Raw genomic sequence first — 17,500 nt, 5'->3', positions numbered from 1 at the left:
GGGGAGTCCAAAACTAGAGGCGCATCATTTTAAGGTGAAAGGGGAAAGATTTAAAAGGGACCTAAGGGGTAACAGTTTCACACAGAGGATGGTGTGTCTAGGGAATGAGCTGCCAGAGGAAGTGGTGGAGGCTAGTACAGTTACAGCATTTAAAAGGCAGCTGGATGGGGACATGAGTAGGAAGGGTTTAGAGGGATATGGGCCGAATGCTGGCAATTGGGACTACAGTAATTTTGGACATATGGTTGGCACGGACGGGTTGGACCGAAGAGTCTGTTTCTGTGCTCTATGTCTCCATGATTCTGTGCAGAGTGCTTGACAATGTGCTGAGTTTCTGGGAGGTGCCTGAGGTCTCTCCCTTTCACATGGAGAAGGCTGCCTCACCCCCTCGCTGTCCCCTTGCTTGACTGAGATGTGGGACAAGCTGCAGCCTGGCCAGGATAATGCGATCATTCCTGTCAGGGACAGTGATCTTTGAAGCTCTCTCCCACAGCGTACAGGAGGCTTAGCCAGACAGAACAGAACAAGGGGAACTCTTCCCTGACCATCTGTGATGTTGGGAACTCACTGCGCTCCCACCAAACCACTGGAATCTATGCGGCCGTTCTCTCACCCCACTACACCATAGGACGCAACTTCAAATCAAAAAGAGCTTTCCGAGTTACCAACATAAAATTGACCAATCAACAAGCTTCCTTTAATAAATGCAAAACCACTGGTTTATTCGCAAAACAAAACATTTTCAATTCAGATGCAATAAATGGTGAACCATTACAGCTGATAATACAGTTGTATAAAGCTTTCTCCCTTTCAGCAAGCTTAAAACACGCTCTGGGAAAGTAGAAACAACGTCGAGATCTCGCTGCTTGTGGAGGTTCGCTTCACAGACGGGCCAGCTAGGCTGCTCTCGAAGGCCATAAGCAACAGAGTACGGATTGTTCAAACATTTATTGTTCTGGTGTTACTTCCCAAGTCACCGCGCATGCGCACACACACATGCATGCGCGCATGCACACACACACTCTCACACACTGACACACCCACACACACACTGACACACACACACGCATGCGCGCACGCACACACACACCCTCTCACACACTGACACACCCACACACACTCTCAAACACACACACTGACACACACACACACACACACTCTCTCTCTCACACACACACACACATGCATGCGCGCACGCATACACACACACAGCTATCTCTGGAGTCTTGGCAGATGCAGCTTGCTGACAAAGTCAAATATTGATCAGTTCCTTCAGCCACTTTTTGAAAACAACAGAATCCCTAATTCAATGAGAGAGATTTTCAGGAACAGAAACTAGCAGCTGGACAGCTCTTCTTCACACATTTTGTCCTTATAACTCAACTCCTTCCTAGTAGCAAAGCCCCCTGTGCAACTCTGAGCAGTAACCAGAAAGCCTGGGTCAAAAATATACAAGATGACAACACTGACCTTTCAATTACCCTCACAATGGAACTACTCCAGATATTTCACCAAACTCACAATAAATCCATTCGTCCACAATCCTCCCAAACCAAACTCCTTCAAAAGGATTAAATCTGAAGCACGCTGGAATATGATTTGTACAAACTTACAACTGACCTCTCCACACCGACACTCTCACACATGGCATGCTCCTGATTTTCAGGTCAAAAAAAACACCAAGTTCACCAACACTGGGAGACATCAGAACAGAATCTGTCAGAGGCTGGACTGTGGAAAATCCTTCAGGATCTTAGTCCAACATCCCAAACAAATTTGGAAACTTCACCATTCCCGAGCCATTTAATTTGTATTTAATTAAATAATTTGATCTGTACCTGGTCAGTTATCCCTGGGACAGCCTGTACATGGTCAGGTATCCCCGGGACAGCCTGTACCTGGTCAGATATCCCCGGGACAGCCTGTACCTGGTCATTTATCCCCGGGACAGCCTGTACCTGGTCAGATATCCCTGGGACAGCCTGTACCTGGTCAGATATCCCCGGGACAGCCTGTACCTGGTCAGATATCCCCAGGACAGCCTGTACCTGGGTCATTTATCCCCAGGACAGCCTGTGCCTGGTCAGATATCCCCGGGACAGCCTGTACCTGGTCAGATATCCCTGGGACAGCCTGTACCTGGTCAGATATCCCCACGACAGCCTGTACCTGGTCAGTTTGGAGAATCGAGTTTACTGTCAGACATACCACACACCAGCTGGTCTTCCTTCAGCTCCCTGAACGGCTGCCTCCTCAGTGCCCGGGGGTATGCACACAGCGTGTCCTTGGAGATTCGCACCAACCTCCTCTGCTGCCAGTTCAGCATCCACCGCATGTTACAGTCACAAATCAGGAATTCACTATTGAAATCACTGCAAGAACAAGTGGAACACTGTCAGACATTTCAGGGCCCTGACCTTTCACCTCTGACCTCACCCGGGCATCCGCCTGCCCTTTGCTCAACCTGAAGGCTCTGGTATGTGTTGGGTATCGATCAGAACGGCTCACTCATCTCAAAGTGGACCAGCTCACGCTGGGTGGTGGGGTGGGGGGGTTAGTGATGTGAAGGGAGGGAGCACCTCCTGAGGCGCACGGGTGGGGCAGGAGGTGAGGGAGAGTGGCCATGTGCTTCTGGCAATGCAGAGCCCACCCACTGGGTGCTGGCTGGTGACGGCGCCACAGTATTTCACCACCAGGCTACTAGGTGCGGGCTATACAAGACATGGGGCCCGCGCCAGCCACAGATAGATTCACCCTGTCTCTCCCTCCACAGGCGCTGCTGGGGCTCTCCTGCACTTCCTGTCCCTATCTCACAGCATCCACCGGACCCTGTATGAACACAGGGGTCTAATGCCTGACACAGTCTTCAGCTGCAGTGAGCTGAGAAGGCTGTAGAAAACTGCAACAGGGTGTACAACAGCAGGTCCATCCACCTCCTGAAGCTGCCACCTGTCCTCAGCAATATACGAGGGGCTGCTGTTGGACTGTTCTCACAAACGGCAACGTTTCAGGCAATGTTAGAGGGTTGAGTATGTTTGGAGCATGTTTCAGCCACAGAGATGGAGGAAGGGTGTGATCACAGCGTGACATGTTTACCTCGGCAATCCCCATTCTAAATGTTATCCCAATCCCTACAGCCAGGAGTTGATTCGACCACGTTCCTGAATGATTTGAGTTTTTGTTGGGAGGAAGTGAACAGAGCGCTCAGATTCTTAAACACACAAATCTGCTCAGATTGCTGTGATGCAGTGGTTGGGAAATCTGGGCATAAACGCGAGTTTGCCCAAACGGGTTTTAGACTCTGCTCCCTCCCATCGGAAACGTTCCTGGAATACTCCTCAATCCCAGACAGGAGGGATGCAGTCACACACAGAGCCCAGTCCAGCACAGTGGGAACTGAGACGGTAACAGCTCGGCACTGAGGCCAACAGAAGGAAAATGCGAGAACACACATACTCACACCACTTTTAAAGAGACCAAAGCAGCGAAGAGGTCTGGGTACAGGCTGGAGAAGATGTTTCCTGACAGGTTCCTGTGGAAATAATCAGCTGTGAGAGATTCTGATGGTAACATGAGAGAAGCATGGACAATTTAATACACACAGCAAAGGGTCCTGCCCTCCTCCAGCTCGCTAATCCCATTAGACCTGAGCACAGCTCCAATCCTGGCTCCTTGTGCATTCCCCGTTTAATGGCCATTCTGCAGCCTGGTTTGACCTGTTCACCTTGACTGTTTGACCTTTAGCTAAACCTGGGCGCCACAGTGCAGAGACCATCAGGCTTTCAGTGCTCAGATACTCTTTCAAATCAGGTTCTTTATTCATCTCTGACAACAGCTTCACAACCAGTAGGCCACTCAGCCCCTTGACCCTGTCCCACTATTCAATGCCATCCCATCTCAGCCTGAGCACCATGTTACTGCCCGGTCTCCATAACCCCTTAACCCATTTCTCATTTCAAATCTGTCCGTCTCCTCCTTACATCTACCCAATGGCCCAGCTCCCACCGCACTCTGAGGGAGTGGATCCCACAGACTCACGGCCCTTTTCGAGAAGGAATTTCTCCTCAGCTCTGTTTAACATCAGCTCTCCCCTTGCCCTAAAACTAACACTTCTCGTTCTAGATTTCCCCACAAGAGGGGACATTCTTTCCCCATTTACTCTGTCAATCCCTTTTATCATTTTTAAAACCTCACTTCATCTCAGGGTCACCCTGTAGCTCAGTGTCGAGTCTGGCCTGAGAGTGTTGCTGTGACATTCACCGACAGATGAGTTAGTTACTATATAAATGTAGGTCTTTCAAGCTGGGCCCCCCGAGTCAGCCTTAGGCAGATGTCTCTTCCTGCTAAAGGCAGGGGGAGGAACGCTCTGATCATACTGACTCAGAAACAACCCAATACCGGGGCGAATGAGAGAGAACAGCATCGACTCTGTCCTCTGCATTCACTACCACAGCAAGATTTCCCTGCTTGGTCGCTCTGAGCTGAATATATGTTTTAAAAGGATTCTGAGAGACAATCAGAGGGAACTTGAGGCCAGCTTGAACATTCAAGGCCATTGTTCCTGCAGGAGAGAGCCAAGCTACAGTACGTGGCTGGGCACTGTCGCACCATGAGGGGATCTCAGCCTGTTGCACCAATCGGTGAGCTCACAGTGCACAGTGGGATCTTGCTGACCACAGTCTGAATGCCGCACTTCCTTACAGAGTAATGACCAGGTGCTGAATATAATCTCCTCACTGCCGGTGCTCTGTGAAACCGAGGGGATGTCCACAGTGATGTACAAATGCACAGTCCGTTTTATAATTCATTCATGGGATCTGGGCATCATTGGTTGGGCCATCATTTATAGTCCATTCCTAATTACCCAGAGGGAGCTGAGGGTCACCCACATTGCTGTGGGTCTGGAGTCACATGTAGGCCAGACCAGGTAAGGATGGCAGTTTCCTTCCCCAAAGGACATTAGTGAACCAGATGGGCTTTTCCCAACAGTCGGCAATGGGTTCATGGTCATCCTGGGACATTCTTCACTCCAGACTTTTTTTTAACAAGTTGAATTCAAATTTACCCTCCTGTCCTCCATCACCATGTGGTACCCCTCTTTAGGGGTCACACGGGGCTGTTGGCTGAAGCTAGGGATCTTGCTCAGCTGCCCATGGGGCATCACCAGATACACACTGATGATTGTACAGTACACTGGGAGGCCAAACAGCCCATCGCGCTTACTCTGGTCCTTCGAAAAAGTTTTCCTGGCATCTCCTCTTCCCGTTCACACACATCCAAATTTTGCACCTTTGACCCTTTACTTTGAGAGTAACCACTCGAAGTGTCTTCACCGCTCTGAGCACCCCATCTCAAAACAAGTACATTTACTCCTCATCCTATCTCTTTCTGTCACCAAAGCCCCTCAATCTGTGCTCCCCCTGCTTTCTGACCCCTGTCACTGGCCACGGGCAGCCTCCTTATCATTTCAAGCAAAGCCCTGGATGATGAGAAGCAATTCACTCGACTGAATCTCCTCTGAACCTGTTTGATTCGAAGACAGACCGGCCGTGTCAGGGAGAGCACGCTGTTGAAGAGAAGCTGAGTGGACCCAGCCTGGGTAGCACACATACTCACAATCTGGTCAGGTTGCTCAGGCTCTGGAACATTGCAGGCTTCAGGCACCCAATTCTGTTGTTGGACAGGTCTCTGAATTCAAAAGGAAACCATGCTGCATTAATGCCATACTCTGCACTTCCACACAGTCACAGACTGAAAGCTGGACTAATGTCCAGGGCACTGCCAGCACAGAGATGGCAGCGACTGCATCCACCACCCAGCTCACACTCAACAAGGAGCACGTTTCCGGAGCTTGCAATAGTGGGAGAAGGGGTCACTCTGACACATCGAACCAGGAGAAGACAGGGAACGCTGATCTGTACGAGACAAGGAGACCCTGAGAAATGGCTGGAAATTCTGAGTCAGGATCAAGGGGTGTTTCTGAAGAGGCATTTGGGAGATTTGGATAAAACAGCACACTGAGGACTGGCTGTGAATGAGGGGAAAAACTGGCTATGAATTTGATATTCCTGTTAAAGAGAGAGAGAGAGAGAGAGAGAGATATCTGAAGCTAGGCTGTCTGGCCGTGTCAACAGGGAAAGGAGCGTTGCAGTGAGATAGCTGCCAGCACAGCAGTGGCACCATCGAGGGGGTAATGTTTGGGAGGGAGGTAGATAACATTGTTCCCCCAGGAACAGGGTGGGTGGTTGCTGTTGAAATGGTGAGTGCTCAGTATGCAGTGAGGAGCTGGTGACAGGGGGACAGTAATCCAGCAATGGGAATCTGATGGGCAGCAGCTCACTCAGCCTGAGGGATGGGCATCCCAAACTTCAGGTGTTGGGAGGACCAGGAGGGAATCAAACTGCATCGAAAAACCTCAACTCATGCGAATGAGTGACAACATGAGATAGCTACTGTGACAGACATACATACACACACACACACACACACACACACACACACACACACACACACACACACACACAGAATTTCGGGTCTGAGAAATACAAGCATCACTTCAAACTCAGAAGAAACACCAAGAGATGTGGATGCTAACAGACCTGCAGAGTTTCTCCAGCTATTTCTGTTTTTGCCAGACACTCCAGAGGCTAGGAGGGGAGACAGAACGTTCAAACCCAGGAGAAGACTGCCCCTTGAGAAGGTGGTTCTGAGCTGCCTCCTTGTGCTGGGGGAGGACATGGCTCATCCCTCTCTGCAGGGAGCTGGGCTCGGTCACCCTGCACCATTCTCCTCAACCTGTCTGTGTGACTCCACTCTCAAAGTGCCTGGGTGCCCTTCACTGAGTGCAGTCCCCAGGACCTGACCCAGTGCTCCAGCAAAGGATGAAACAGTGCTTCCCAAAGGGTGAGCACAGCTGCCTGACACTGGTGCTCTATCGGCCGTGTGAGGCTGAGTCACATAAAGCCAGGAATGAGCATCTGTGGGGGTTTCAGGCGGGAACTCAGACAAAACAGGGTCACACGAGTGACTGACTCTCCTCTCCTGTAGCATGTGGGTTGGGGCATGGGGGTGTTTCTGGGAGGCAGGAAGCTCAGGGACATCGCTCCAGCGCAATCAGGGTGAAGAAATGGGAGTTACTTACAGACGTCGGAGAGATGGCAGGCCCTGGAATGCTCCAGGCTGGATCGTGCTGATCAGATTATTCTTCAAGTCCCTGCACAAACAAGAAGAGACAAACAGCAGTGATAACAAGGAGCCAGAGAAGTGGGACCCCACAAACTCACCGAGACCCACCGTCAACTCTTTGACATTCCACTGCTTAAAGCGTGTAAACAAATGTCTCCCAGGAGCTGCTCCTCAGATGAAAAACAAACTGCAAACAGCTGGAATGTGAATGGGAAGGACAAGGACACTTTGAGGGATGGGTCAGTCTCACACTGACACCCACATTCTCAGTTACAGCGATGGGTCAGTCTCACACTGACACCCACATTCTCAGTTACAGCGATGGGTCAGTCTCACACGGACACCCACATTCTCACATACAGCGATGGATCATTCTCACACTGACACCCACATTCTCAGTTACAGCGATGGGTCAGTCTCACACTGACACCCACATTCTCAGTTACAGCGATGGGTCAGTCTCACACTGACACCCACATTCTCAGTTACAGCGATGGGTCATTCTCACACTGATGCCCACATTCTCAGTTACAGCGATGGGTCAGTCTCACACTGACACCCACATTCTCAGTTACAGCGACGGATCAGTATTACACCGACACCCACTTTCTCAGTTACAGCGATGGGTCAGTCTCACACTGACACCCACATTCTCAGTTACAGCGATGGGTCAGTCTCACACTGACACCCACGTTCTCAGTTACACTGATGGGTCATTCTCACCCTGACACCCACATTCTCAGTTACAGTGATGGGTCATTCTCACCCTGACACCCACATTCTCAGTTACAGCGATAGGTCAGTCTCACACCGACACCCACATTCTCAGTTACAGTGATGGGTCAGTCTCACACCGACACCCACGTTCTCAGTTACAGCTATGGGTCATTCTCACACTGACACCCACATTCTCAGTTACAGCGACGGATCAGTCTTACACTGACACCCACATTCTCAGTTACAGCGATGGGTCAGTCTCACACTGACACCCACATTCTCAGTTACAGCGATGGGTCAGTCTCACACTGACGCCCACATTCTCAGTTACAGCGATGGGTCAGTCTCACACTGACACCCACATTCTCAGTTACAGCGATGGGTCAGTCTCACACTGACGCCCACATTCTCAGTTACAGCGATGGGTCAGTCTCACACTGACACCCACATTCTCAGTTACAGCGACGGATCAGTATTACACCGACACCCACATTCTCAGTTACAGCGATGGGTCAGTCTCACACTGACACTCACATTCTCAGTTACAGCGATGGGTCAGTCTCACACTGACACCCACATTCTCAGTTACAGCGATGGGTCAATCTCACGCCGACACCCACATTCTCAGTTACAGCGATGGGTCAGTCTCACGTCGACACCCACATTCTCAGTTATAGTGATGGGTCAGTCTCACGTTGACACCCAGATTCTCAGTTACAGCGATGGGTCAGTCTGACACCGAAACCAACATTCTCAGTTACAGCGATGGGTCATTCTCACACTGACACCCACATTCTTAGTTACAGCGATGGGTCATTCTCACACCGACACCCACATTCTCAGTTACAGCGATGGGTCATTCTCACACCGACACCCACATTCTCAGTTACAGCGAGGGGTCATTCTCACACCGACACCCACATTCTCAGTTACAGCGATGGGTCAGTCTCACACTGACACCCACATTCTCAGTTACAGCGATGGGTCAGTCTCACACCAACACCCACATTCTCAGTTACAGCGATGGGTCATTCTCACCCTGACACCCACATTCTCACATACAGCGATGGGTCATTCTCACCCTGACACCTACATTCTCAGTTACAGCGACACCCACATTCTCATTTACAGCGATGGGTCATTCTCACACCGACACCCACATTCTCAGTTACAGCGATGAGTCAGTCTCACCCTGACACCCACATTCTCAGTTACACCGATGTGTCAGTCTCACCCTGACACCCACATTCTCTGTTACAGCGATGGGTCAGTCTCACACCGACACCCACATTCTCACATACAGCGATGGGTCAGCCTCACCCTGACACCCACATTCTCAGTTACAGCGATGGGTCAGCCTCACCCTGACACCCACATTCTCACATACAGCGATGGATCAGTCTCACACTGACACCCACATTCTCAGTTACAGCGATGGGTCAGCCTCACCCTGACACCCACATTCTCAGTTACAGCGATGGGTCAGCCTCACCCTGACACCCACATTCTCAGTTACAGCTGGCCCAGAACACATTCACGATGATCAAGCTGAACGAGGCTGACAGGGAGGTGTTTTGGGAAGGATTTTGTTCACTATTTATGTGGTGTGCTGCTTGCTGTGAGTTGTGTCAGCATCAGTGCTCACTGTTTAACCTCGGTTTCCTCTCCGACCTGTTGGGGGCTTTCTCCCTCCCTCTCTCTCTGCCTTCCGGAGTCCGCAGTGTGCTGTGCTCTCAGCCTCTTGTTGTGTACTTAACCCTGGGTGACCTGTGACTGTGATCTCTGGTGCCTGCAATGCAGGATCAGCACGGCTGTATCTGTGTGCCCTGTGTGTGTACGTGTGTGTGTGCGTGTGCGTGTGCGTGTGTGTCCTGTGTGTGTGCGTGTGCGTGTGCTGTTAGGGATGGCCCAGTCAGTCTGACACTCGCACACTGCACTCTGCAATGAGCCATCCTCCTTCACAAAGTTGTTCGGGGCTTGTCACTGAGCTTCAAGGCTGGACAGGCCCAACATCAACTCAGGTGCCTGGTAAATGCAGTTTGTTTTGTTGGTCCTGGGTGATCACAGGATCTGGATGTCCCGAGTTAGCGTCGCTCAGTCTGATTACTGGATCACCAGGGGATCAGCAAGGTTGCGGGTCACAGCAGGAATGGGGTGCTGGGAGGAGGTCCAACAGGGCACAGTTTGGGGTAGGGTGGGGTGGGGATGGGTTTAGTTATGACCCAGTCAGCAAGGCTTCATTCTCCTCAGAAAGCAGACCTTGCTCAGGATACCATGTGGCTCCTTTTTCTCACAAGCTGCTGGTCTACACAAGTCTCCCATTTACACCACACTGCTCACAACTATCCTGTACAGGCCACAGAGGGATCATTTCTCCAGCGAGCTCAACTCCCAACTATCCACCACTTCTCACAACCTCAGACTGTCAGGTTAAGCAGGAATGCGTCACTGTCCTCATGGGGTGGGAAACACAGCAAGATGCCCAAAGACAGCAAACTGACAACGGCCTGACCACGTGCCCAAGCCCGGGTGCCTGGGGGAGGAAATATTCAAAGACAGCCAGCAGAACCTCTCTCAGCACCCTCAATCCCACGGCCAGAGGGGTCGGAGGGCACAGGGTCAACAAACATACCAACACAGACCGGACTGCCCACAGTGCGGCACTCCCACACTCCTGGCACCAAGGGAGCGGGGCCAGGGCAGAAACACGGACAGCAGGGGGGAGCGAGGGGGAGGGGAGCGAGTGAGGAGGGGAAGAGGGGGGTGAGTGAGGAGGGGGATGAGTGAGGAGGAGGGGTGTGAGTGAGGAGGGGAGAGAGGGAGGAGGGCAGTGGGGAGGAGGGCAGTGGGGAGGAGGGCAGTGGGGAGGAGGGGACTGAGTGAGGAGGGGAGTCAGGAGGGGAGTTAGTCAGGAGGGGAGTGAGTCAGAAGGAGGGGAGTGAGGAGGAGGGGAGTGAGTGAGGAGGGGAGTGAGTGAGGAGGGGAGTGAGTGAGGAGGGTGTGTGGAGAAGGGCGTGAGGAGAAGTGGGGTGAGTGAGGAGGTGGGGAGTGAGGAGGGGGGAGTGAGGAGGCGGGTGAGTGGGGAAGAGGGGGGTGAGTGAGGAGGGGGAGTGAGTGAGGAGGGTGTGTGGAGAAGGGCGTGAGGAGAAGTGGGGTGAGTGAGGAGGTGGGGAGTGAGGAGGGGGGAGTGAGGAGGCGGGAGAGTGGGGAAGAGGGGGGTGAGTGAGGAGGGGGATGAGTGAGGAGTGGAGTAAGCAAGGAGGAGAGTGAGGAGGAGGGGGGTGAGGAGGAGGGGGGTGAGTGAGGAGGAGGTGGTGAGGAGGAGGGCGTGCGGAGGAGGGCGTGAGGAGGAGGGCGTGAGGAGGAGGGCGTGAGGAGGAGGGCGTAAGGAGGAGGGGGTGAGGAGGAGGGCGTAAGGAGGAGGGCGTAAGGAGGAGGGCGTGAGGAGGAGGGCGTGAGGAGGAGGGGGTGAGGAGGAGGGGGTGAGGAGGAGGGGGTGAGGAGGAGGGGGTGAGGAGGAGGGGGTGAGGAGGAGCGGAGTAAGTGAGGAGGGAGTGAGGAGGGGGGTGAGTGAGGAGGGGGTGAGTGAGGAGAGTGGTGAGTGAGGAGGGGGTGAGGAGGGGAGGGTGAGGAGGGAGTGAGGAGGGGGTAATGAGGAGGGAGTGTGGAGTGAGTGAGGAGGGGGGAGTGAGGAGGGAGTGAGGAGGGGGAGTGAGGAGGGAGTGAGGAGGGGGAGTGAGGAGGGAGTGAGGATGGAGTGAGGAGGGGAGAGTGAGGAGGGAGTGAGGAGGGGGGTGTGAAGAGGGAGTGAGGAGGGGAGAGTGAGGAGGGGAGAGTGAGGAGGGAGTGAGGAGAGGTGAGTGAGTGCTGTCAGGAGAACAGTTTCTGGGTCATACTCTGCAGCTTTGTCCGTGGTGGGGCTGGCACTGAGCTGCTGTGTCTATGTACAGGACAGACAGCACGGGGACTGGGGCACACAACAGGGGTTACTCTGTCTGCCTCAGCAGGGACCAGAGTGTTTCAGGGCTTCCCGGTGGTCCCTTTGCCCTCTCCCTTCCTGTCACATACTGTGGAAGTGGAGCAGAAACAGGAGACCGTTAAAATCCAGCCTTAACGTCACTTTAAAAACCACGTCCAACAGCTTCCAATAAAATTTAATGACCACATGTTCAACCCAACTTCTCCCACTGGATTTATACTTTATTACTCGGGAACAACAGAGTACTAAAGCTGCCGGGACATTAAGAGAGTGACAGTGTGAGGGCAAGGTATTAACATCAGTAGGGATATAGTCAGTAACACAGGGCGCTGGGGGGGAGAGGGGTTACTGAGTGACAGTGTGAGGGAGTGGGATTAACATCAGTAGGGATACAGTCAGTAACACAGGGCTCTGGGGGGGGGAGAGGGGTTACTGAGTGACAGTGTGAGGGCAAGGTATTAACATCAGTAGGGATACAGTCAGTAACACAGGGCGCTGTGGGGGGGAAGAGGGGTTACTGAGTGACAGTGTGAGGGAGAGGGATTAACATCAGTAGGGATACAGTCAGTAACACGGCGCTGGAGTGGGGTTACTGAGTGACAGTGTGAGGGAGAGGGATTAACATCAGTAGGGATACAGTCAGTAACACAGGGCGCTGGGGGTGAGAGGGGTTACTGAGTGACAGTGTGAGGGAGAGGGATTAACATCAGTAGGGATACAGTCAGTAACACAGGGCACTGGGCGGGGGGGAGAGGGGTTACTGAGTGACAGTGTGAGGGAGAGGGATTAACATCAGTAGGGATACAGTCAGTAACACAGGGCGCTGGGGGTGAGAGGGGTTACTGAGTGACAGTGTGAGGGAGAGGGATTAACATCAGTAGGGATACAGTCAGTAACACAGGGCACTGGGCGGGGGGGAGAGGGGTAACTGAGTGACAGTGTGAGGGAGAGGGATTAACATCAGTAGGGATACAGTCAGTAACACAGGGCCCTGGGGGGGGAGTGGGGTTACTGAGTGACAGTGTGAGGGAGAGGGATTAACATCAGTACAGATACAGTCAGTAACACAGGGCGCTGGAGAGGGGTTACTGAGTGACAGTGTGAGGGAGAGGGACTAACATCAGTAGGGATACAGTCAGTAACACAGGGTGCTGGGGGGGGAGAGGGGTTACTGAGTGACAGTGTGAGGGAGAGGGATTAACATCAGTAGGGATACAGTCAGTAACACAGGGCCCTGGGGGGGAGAGGGGTTACCGAGTGCCAGTGTGAGGGAGAGGGATTAACATCAGTAGGGATATAGTCAGTAACACAGGGTGCTGGGGGGGAGAGGGGTTACTGAGTGACAGTGTGAGGGAGAGGGATTAACATCAGTAGGGATACAGTCAGTAACACAGGGTGCTGGGGGGGAGAGGGGTTACTGAGTGACAGTGTGAGGGAGAGGGATTAACATCAGTAGGGATACAGTCAGTAACACAGGGCGCTGGGGGGGAAGAGGGGTTACTGAGTGACAGTGTGAGGGAGAGGGATTAACCACAGTTCAGGTAGCGTTTTGCAAAGTTAAAAAGATCATCTCGAAGGTTAAAAACCAACAAAGAATATTCTGTGTCACTTGGTGACAATCTCATGAGGTGTTGAAACGAAAACGTCCAGTTGCGAATCAGGTCAGACGTTGGAAGGATTTTTGAAATGAAGTTGAGATTGGGCTGTTCAAATACAAGTTTTCTTTCCCTCTGACAGAGCAAGCTAAAGGCTGGTTGTTGAAGGGTTTGGCCTGAGGAGCTAGGCTCGGCCTGTGTGCTGGCCCTGTCTGACTGACTGACTGATGCTCTCCCAACTGTCAGCATATTGCCTTCAACACCGTACTCCCACGCAGCTGGGAATAACAGAAAACAATTGGAAACATTTTTTTGGGTGAAAGTTAAATACAAAGCAACTGCTTACTAAGTGAAGTCATAGGGGAGGTGTGCAGGCCACACTAGCGCAGTGTAACACTGTGCTGAAAACATCACAACACAATGAGGCCATTCAGCCCCTTCAACTTTTCTGTTGGCAAGCAAAGCAGGGCTCGAGGCCCAGTCTGACAGTCCCTTTCATTTGGGCTGATTTGATGCTGCCTGTTCTGAGAAGGAGCTGCCAGACCCTGTTTGAGTGTTTCTAGAGATCGTAGGAACTGCAGATGCTGGAGAATCTGAGATAACACGGTGTGGAGCTGGATGAACACAGCAGGACCAGCAGCATCAGAGGAGCAGGAAAGCTCTTCAGAATGTTTCAAAACTTCAAAAAAACAGATTTCTGAAGAAGGGTCTAGGCCAGAAATGTCAGCTTTCCTGCTCCTCTGATGTTGCTTGGCCTCCTGTGTTCATACAGCCCTACACCTTGTTATCTCCTGTTTGCAGGTTCACAGCAGTGTGGCCTGTATGAGCAGCCTGGCCCTTTGTAACCGGGGGAGTCTATCAATGGAACTGAACTACAGACTGTGTGAAGCTGCAGGTGAAGTCAGGGGCCTGCAATGTTGCCTGAGTCTAAATTTCCCCGGTTCGGGCAATGTGAATGAAACCAGAGTTCTGGCAGGAGGCAGGGGGCAGGTGGCAGGAGGGTGGTTTCCAGGCTCAGGCCACCGGGCAGTGCGACGTACTGCCGGTCACTGGGCAGGGCGATGTACTTCCTATCACCAGGCAGTGGGGATGTACTGACTGTCCCCGGGCAGCGGGACGTACCGACTGTCCCCGGGCAGTGGGACGTACTGACTGTCACCGGGCAGTGGGACGTACTGACTGTCACCGGGATGTACTGCCGGTCACCAGGTAGTGGGACGTACAGCCTGTCCCTGGGCAGTGGGGACGTACTGCCTGTCCCCGGGCAGTGGGGACGTACTGCCTGTCACTAAATGAATTGAGGATTTTTGGTCAGCACAGTGAAATGTGGTGAGGGATCTGTTTCAATGCTGTACATCTCTATCACACTGACATAGTCACACAAGTAACAACAAAAATACACACCTTATACTCACTGATTGTTTGGACCTTGAAAAGGTTTTTGATAATGTCGCGCATGAGAGATGAATGTTAAAATCCATGGGATTGGGAATAGTGCATAGAGATGAACAGAACACTGGCTAGGGAACAGGGAATACAATGCAGGAATAACCTGGTCTCTTTCTGAATGGTAGGCTGTGACTAGTGGGGTACCGCAGGGCTCAGTGCTGGGACCCCAGCTGTTCACAAACCCTTTCAGTGATTTTGGTGAGGGAGCTAAATGTTATAACTCAAAATTTGGTGACAACACAAAGCTGGGTGGGTGGGTGAGCTGTGAGGAGGAGGAGGCAGTGGTGGTGAAGTGTGATTCAGACAGGCTGGGTGAGCGAGCCAATGTGAACAAAGGCGAGGTTAATCACTCGGGTAGCAGGAACAGGGAGACAAGTTATGGTGTGGCTGTAGATTGGGAACAAGGAATGGTCAATGGGTGTCCACTGCCTGAAAGGAAGCACCCAGGTATAGCAGATGTGGGCCCTGATAGCCAAGAATTGAAATCCAGGAACAAGGATGTCTTGCTGTGTCTGGTGACACTGCGCCGAGAGCACTGTCTGCAATTTTGGGTCTGTGCCCGAGGAAGGATTCTCCTGCTGTAGAAGGAGGGCAGTGAAGGTTTACCAGATAGATTCCTGGGAATGGCAGGACTGATGTGGGAGGAGAGACTGAGTCAGTTCAAATTACATTCACTGGCATTCAGAACAGGTTTTGAGCTGGGATCTTACAGAAAACCAAAACAATTTTAATCAGTGTAGACAGGTTAGATACAGGGAGCATGTTCCCGATGGTGGGGGAGTGGAGAACTTGGGGGGGGTGGTGCAGAGATTCAGGGTCAGGGGTAAACCATATTGGACTGAGCTGAGGAGAAATCTCTTCATCCAGAGAGCGATGAGCCTGTGAAATTCACACAAAGTGGTTGTGGCCAAAATGTGATGCATTTACAGAAGAGGATAGATGTACCTCGTGGCGGAAGGGTTCCAGGGACCCGAGTGTTGGGGGTGGAGGGTATGAGGCTATTGAGATCATTGATCAGCCACGAACATAGTGAATGGTACAGCAGGCCTGGCTGGCAGAATGGCCTACTCCTGCTCCTATCCTCTAAGTTCGTATGCAGTCACACAAATATACAAACCCTCAAAAATATACACACCCAGCAGACAGGAGCAAACATACTGACAAAGATATACTCTCTCACTTCTGTAACAGTCGCACCGAGATATACGCACACTCTCCCTGATACGCGCGCACACACACACACACTCACTTGCACACACGCACGCTCACACACGCACACATACACACACACACTCAGTCGCACACACACGCACTCGCATGCGTGCACACACACACACACACTCACTCGCACGCGTGCACACACACACTCATTCGCACACACGCATGCACACACGCGCACACATACTCTCACTTGCACACACGCACACTCACTCGCACGCGTGCGCACACACACACACACTCTCATTCACACGCGTGCACACACACAGACACACACTCGCACACACACGCACTTGCATACAGCATACACAGTCACATAAAAATAGAAAGATATGGAGAAACACCAAAATATACACACACTGGAGACACAGAGACAGAAAGACCATAAACAAATATAAAGAGAGATGCCACTGCACAGACAAATATACAAACAGAAGGAATACACACTAATACATCAACAGCCAAACATACACAGAATCACTCCTCGAGGAACGGGAGGAGGCCATTCAGTGCCTCTGCAACCTGATGGTTCTAGCCTGTAAGTGATCTCAGCCAACTGACCCATTGACCCCTGACACAGTTGGTCACTGAGAGCCTGTCTCACTTGGCTTTGAACAGCTCTCTGCCCGAAATATGTTTCATCAACACAGTCCTGATGGAGACCTCCCTTGTATGTTCACCCAGTGTCCCTAGGTTCTCCAGCTCACCCCAAGAGGGAGACACCTGTCAGCACACAGCTGGTCAAGTGACGCAGTACGTCATATGTGACTTCTGTCCACCATTTCAAATCCCAGCAGCAAGCTGTCAGTCACATGGCTTGGGGCAGAATGAAACTGCACTGTCGGGGGGTGTGGGGAGCTGCCTGTGGCAGTGGGCATGGTGACCTGGGGGGGAAGGGAGGGATAGGATGACCCTGGGGCAGTGGGAACGGTTACTCTGGGGAAGGACACAATGACCCGGGGTGGTGGAGGGCACAGTGGCTCTGGGGGAGGGCAGGATGACCCTGGGACCTTCAATATGGGGCACGGAATTGTGGTGGGTCGGGGGCTGCTTCAGGAGATCCATTTGATCCATGGGGCTGCCAGCTCCTAGGGCCTAGGTCCCACTGTCAGACAACATTAACCAGGCCCAGGCCAGCCCCTGTGCCTCTGGGCATCAGCTCCCTCACCACTGTCCCATTCAACAACAACCCGTGTTTATATAGCCCCTGGGCATCAGCTCCCTCACCACTGTCCCATACAACAACAACCCCTGTTTATATAGCCCATTCCAGTGTGAAATACAGTCCGGACTGTGCCAGAGGTGAGGAAGAGGCAAAGAGAGGTGTGAGAGGGTGGTGTGAACAGGCAGAGGGACG

General features: G+C 52.2%; 1 protein-coding gene across 3 annotated transcripts in view; it reads right to left on the bottom strand.

The window, feature by feature from the left end:
* The window catches only part of LOC125450418 (adhesion G protein-coupled receptor A2-like), a 129,623-nt gene that overhangs the window by 52,973 nt on the left and 59,150 nt on the right, over positions 1 to 17,500 (bottom strand). For all 3 annotated transcript variants that reach the window (XM_059641141.1, XM_059641143.1, XM_059641142.1), the window contains exons 3-6: positions 7,142 to 7,213; positions 5,617 to 5,688; positions 3,461 to 3,532; positions 2,209 to 2,372 (exon numbers count right to left, since the gene is read on the bottom strand). In XM_059641141.1, the coding sequence (XP_059497124.1) occupies positions 2,209 to 2,372; positions 3,461 to 3,532; positions 5,617 to 5,688; positions 7,142 to 7,213 (380 nt within the window). The remainder of the gene's footprint in view (positions 1 to 2,208; positions 2,373 to 3,460; positions 3,533 to 5,616; positions 5,689 to 7,141; positions 7,214 to 17,500) is intronic.

This window comes from Stegostoma tigrinum, chromosome 40 (assembly GCF_030684315.1).
Source record: "Stegostoma tigrinum isolate sSteTig4 chromosome 40, sSteTig4.hap1, whole genome shotgun sequence".
Lineage (NCBI taxonomy): Eukaryota > Metazoa > Chordata > Chondrichthyes > Orectolobiformes > Stegostomatidae > Stegostoma > Stegostoma tigrinum.
Note: the sequence above shows the minus strand (reverse complement) of the source record. Positions and strands in the feature narration are given on the sequence as shown.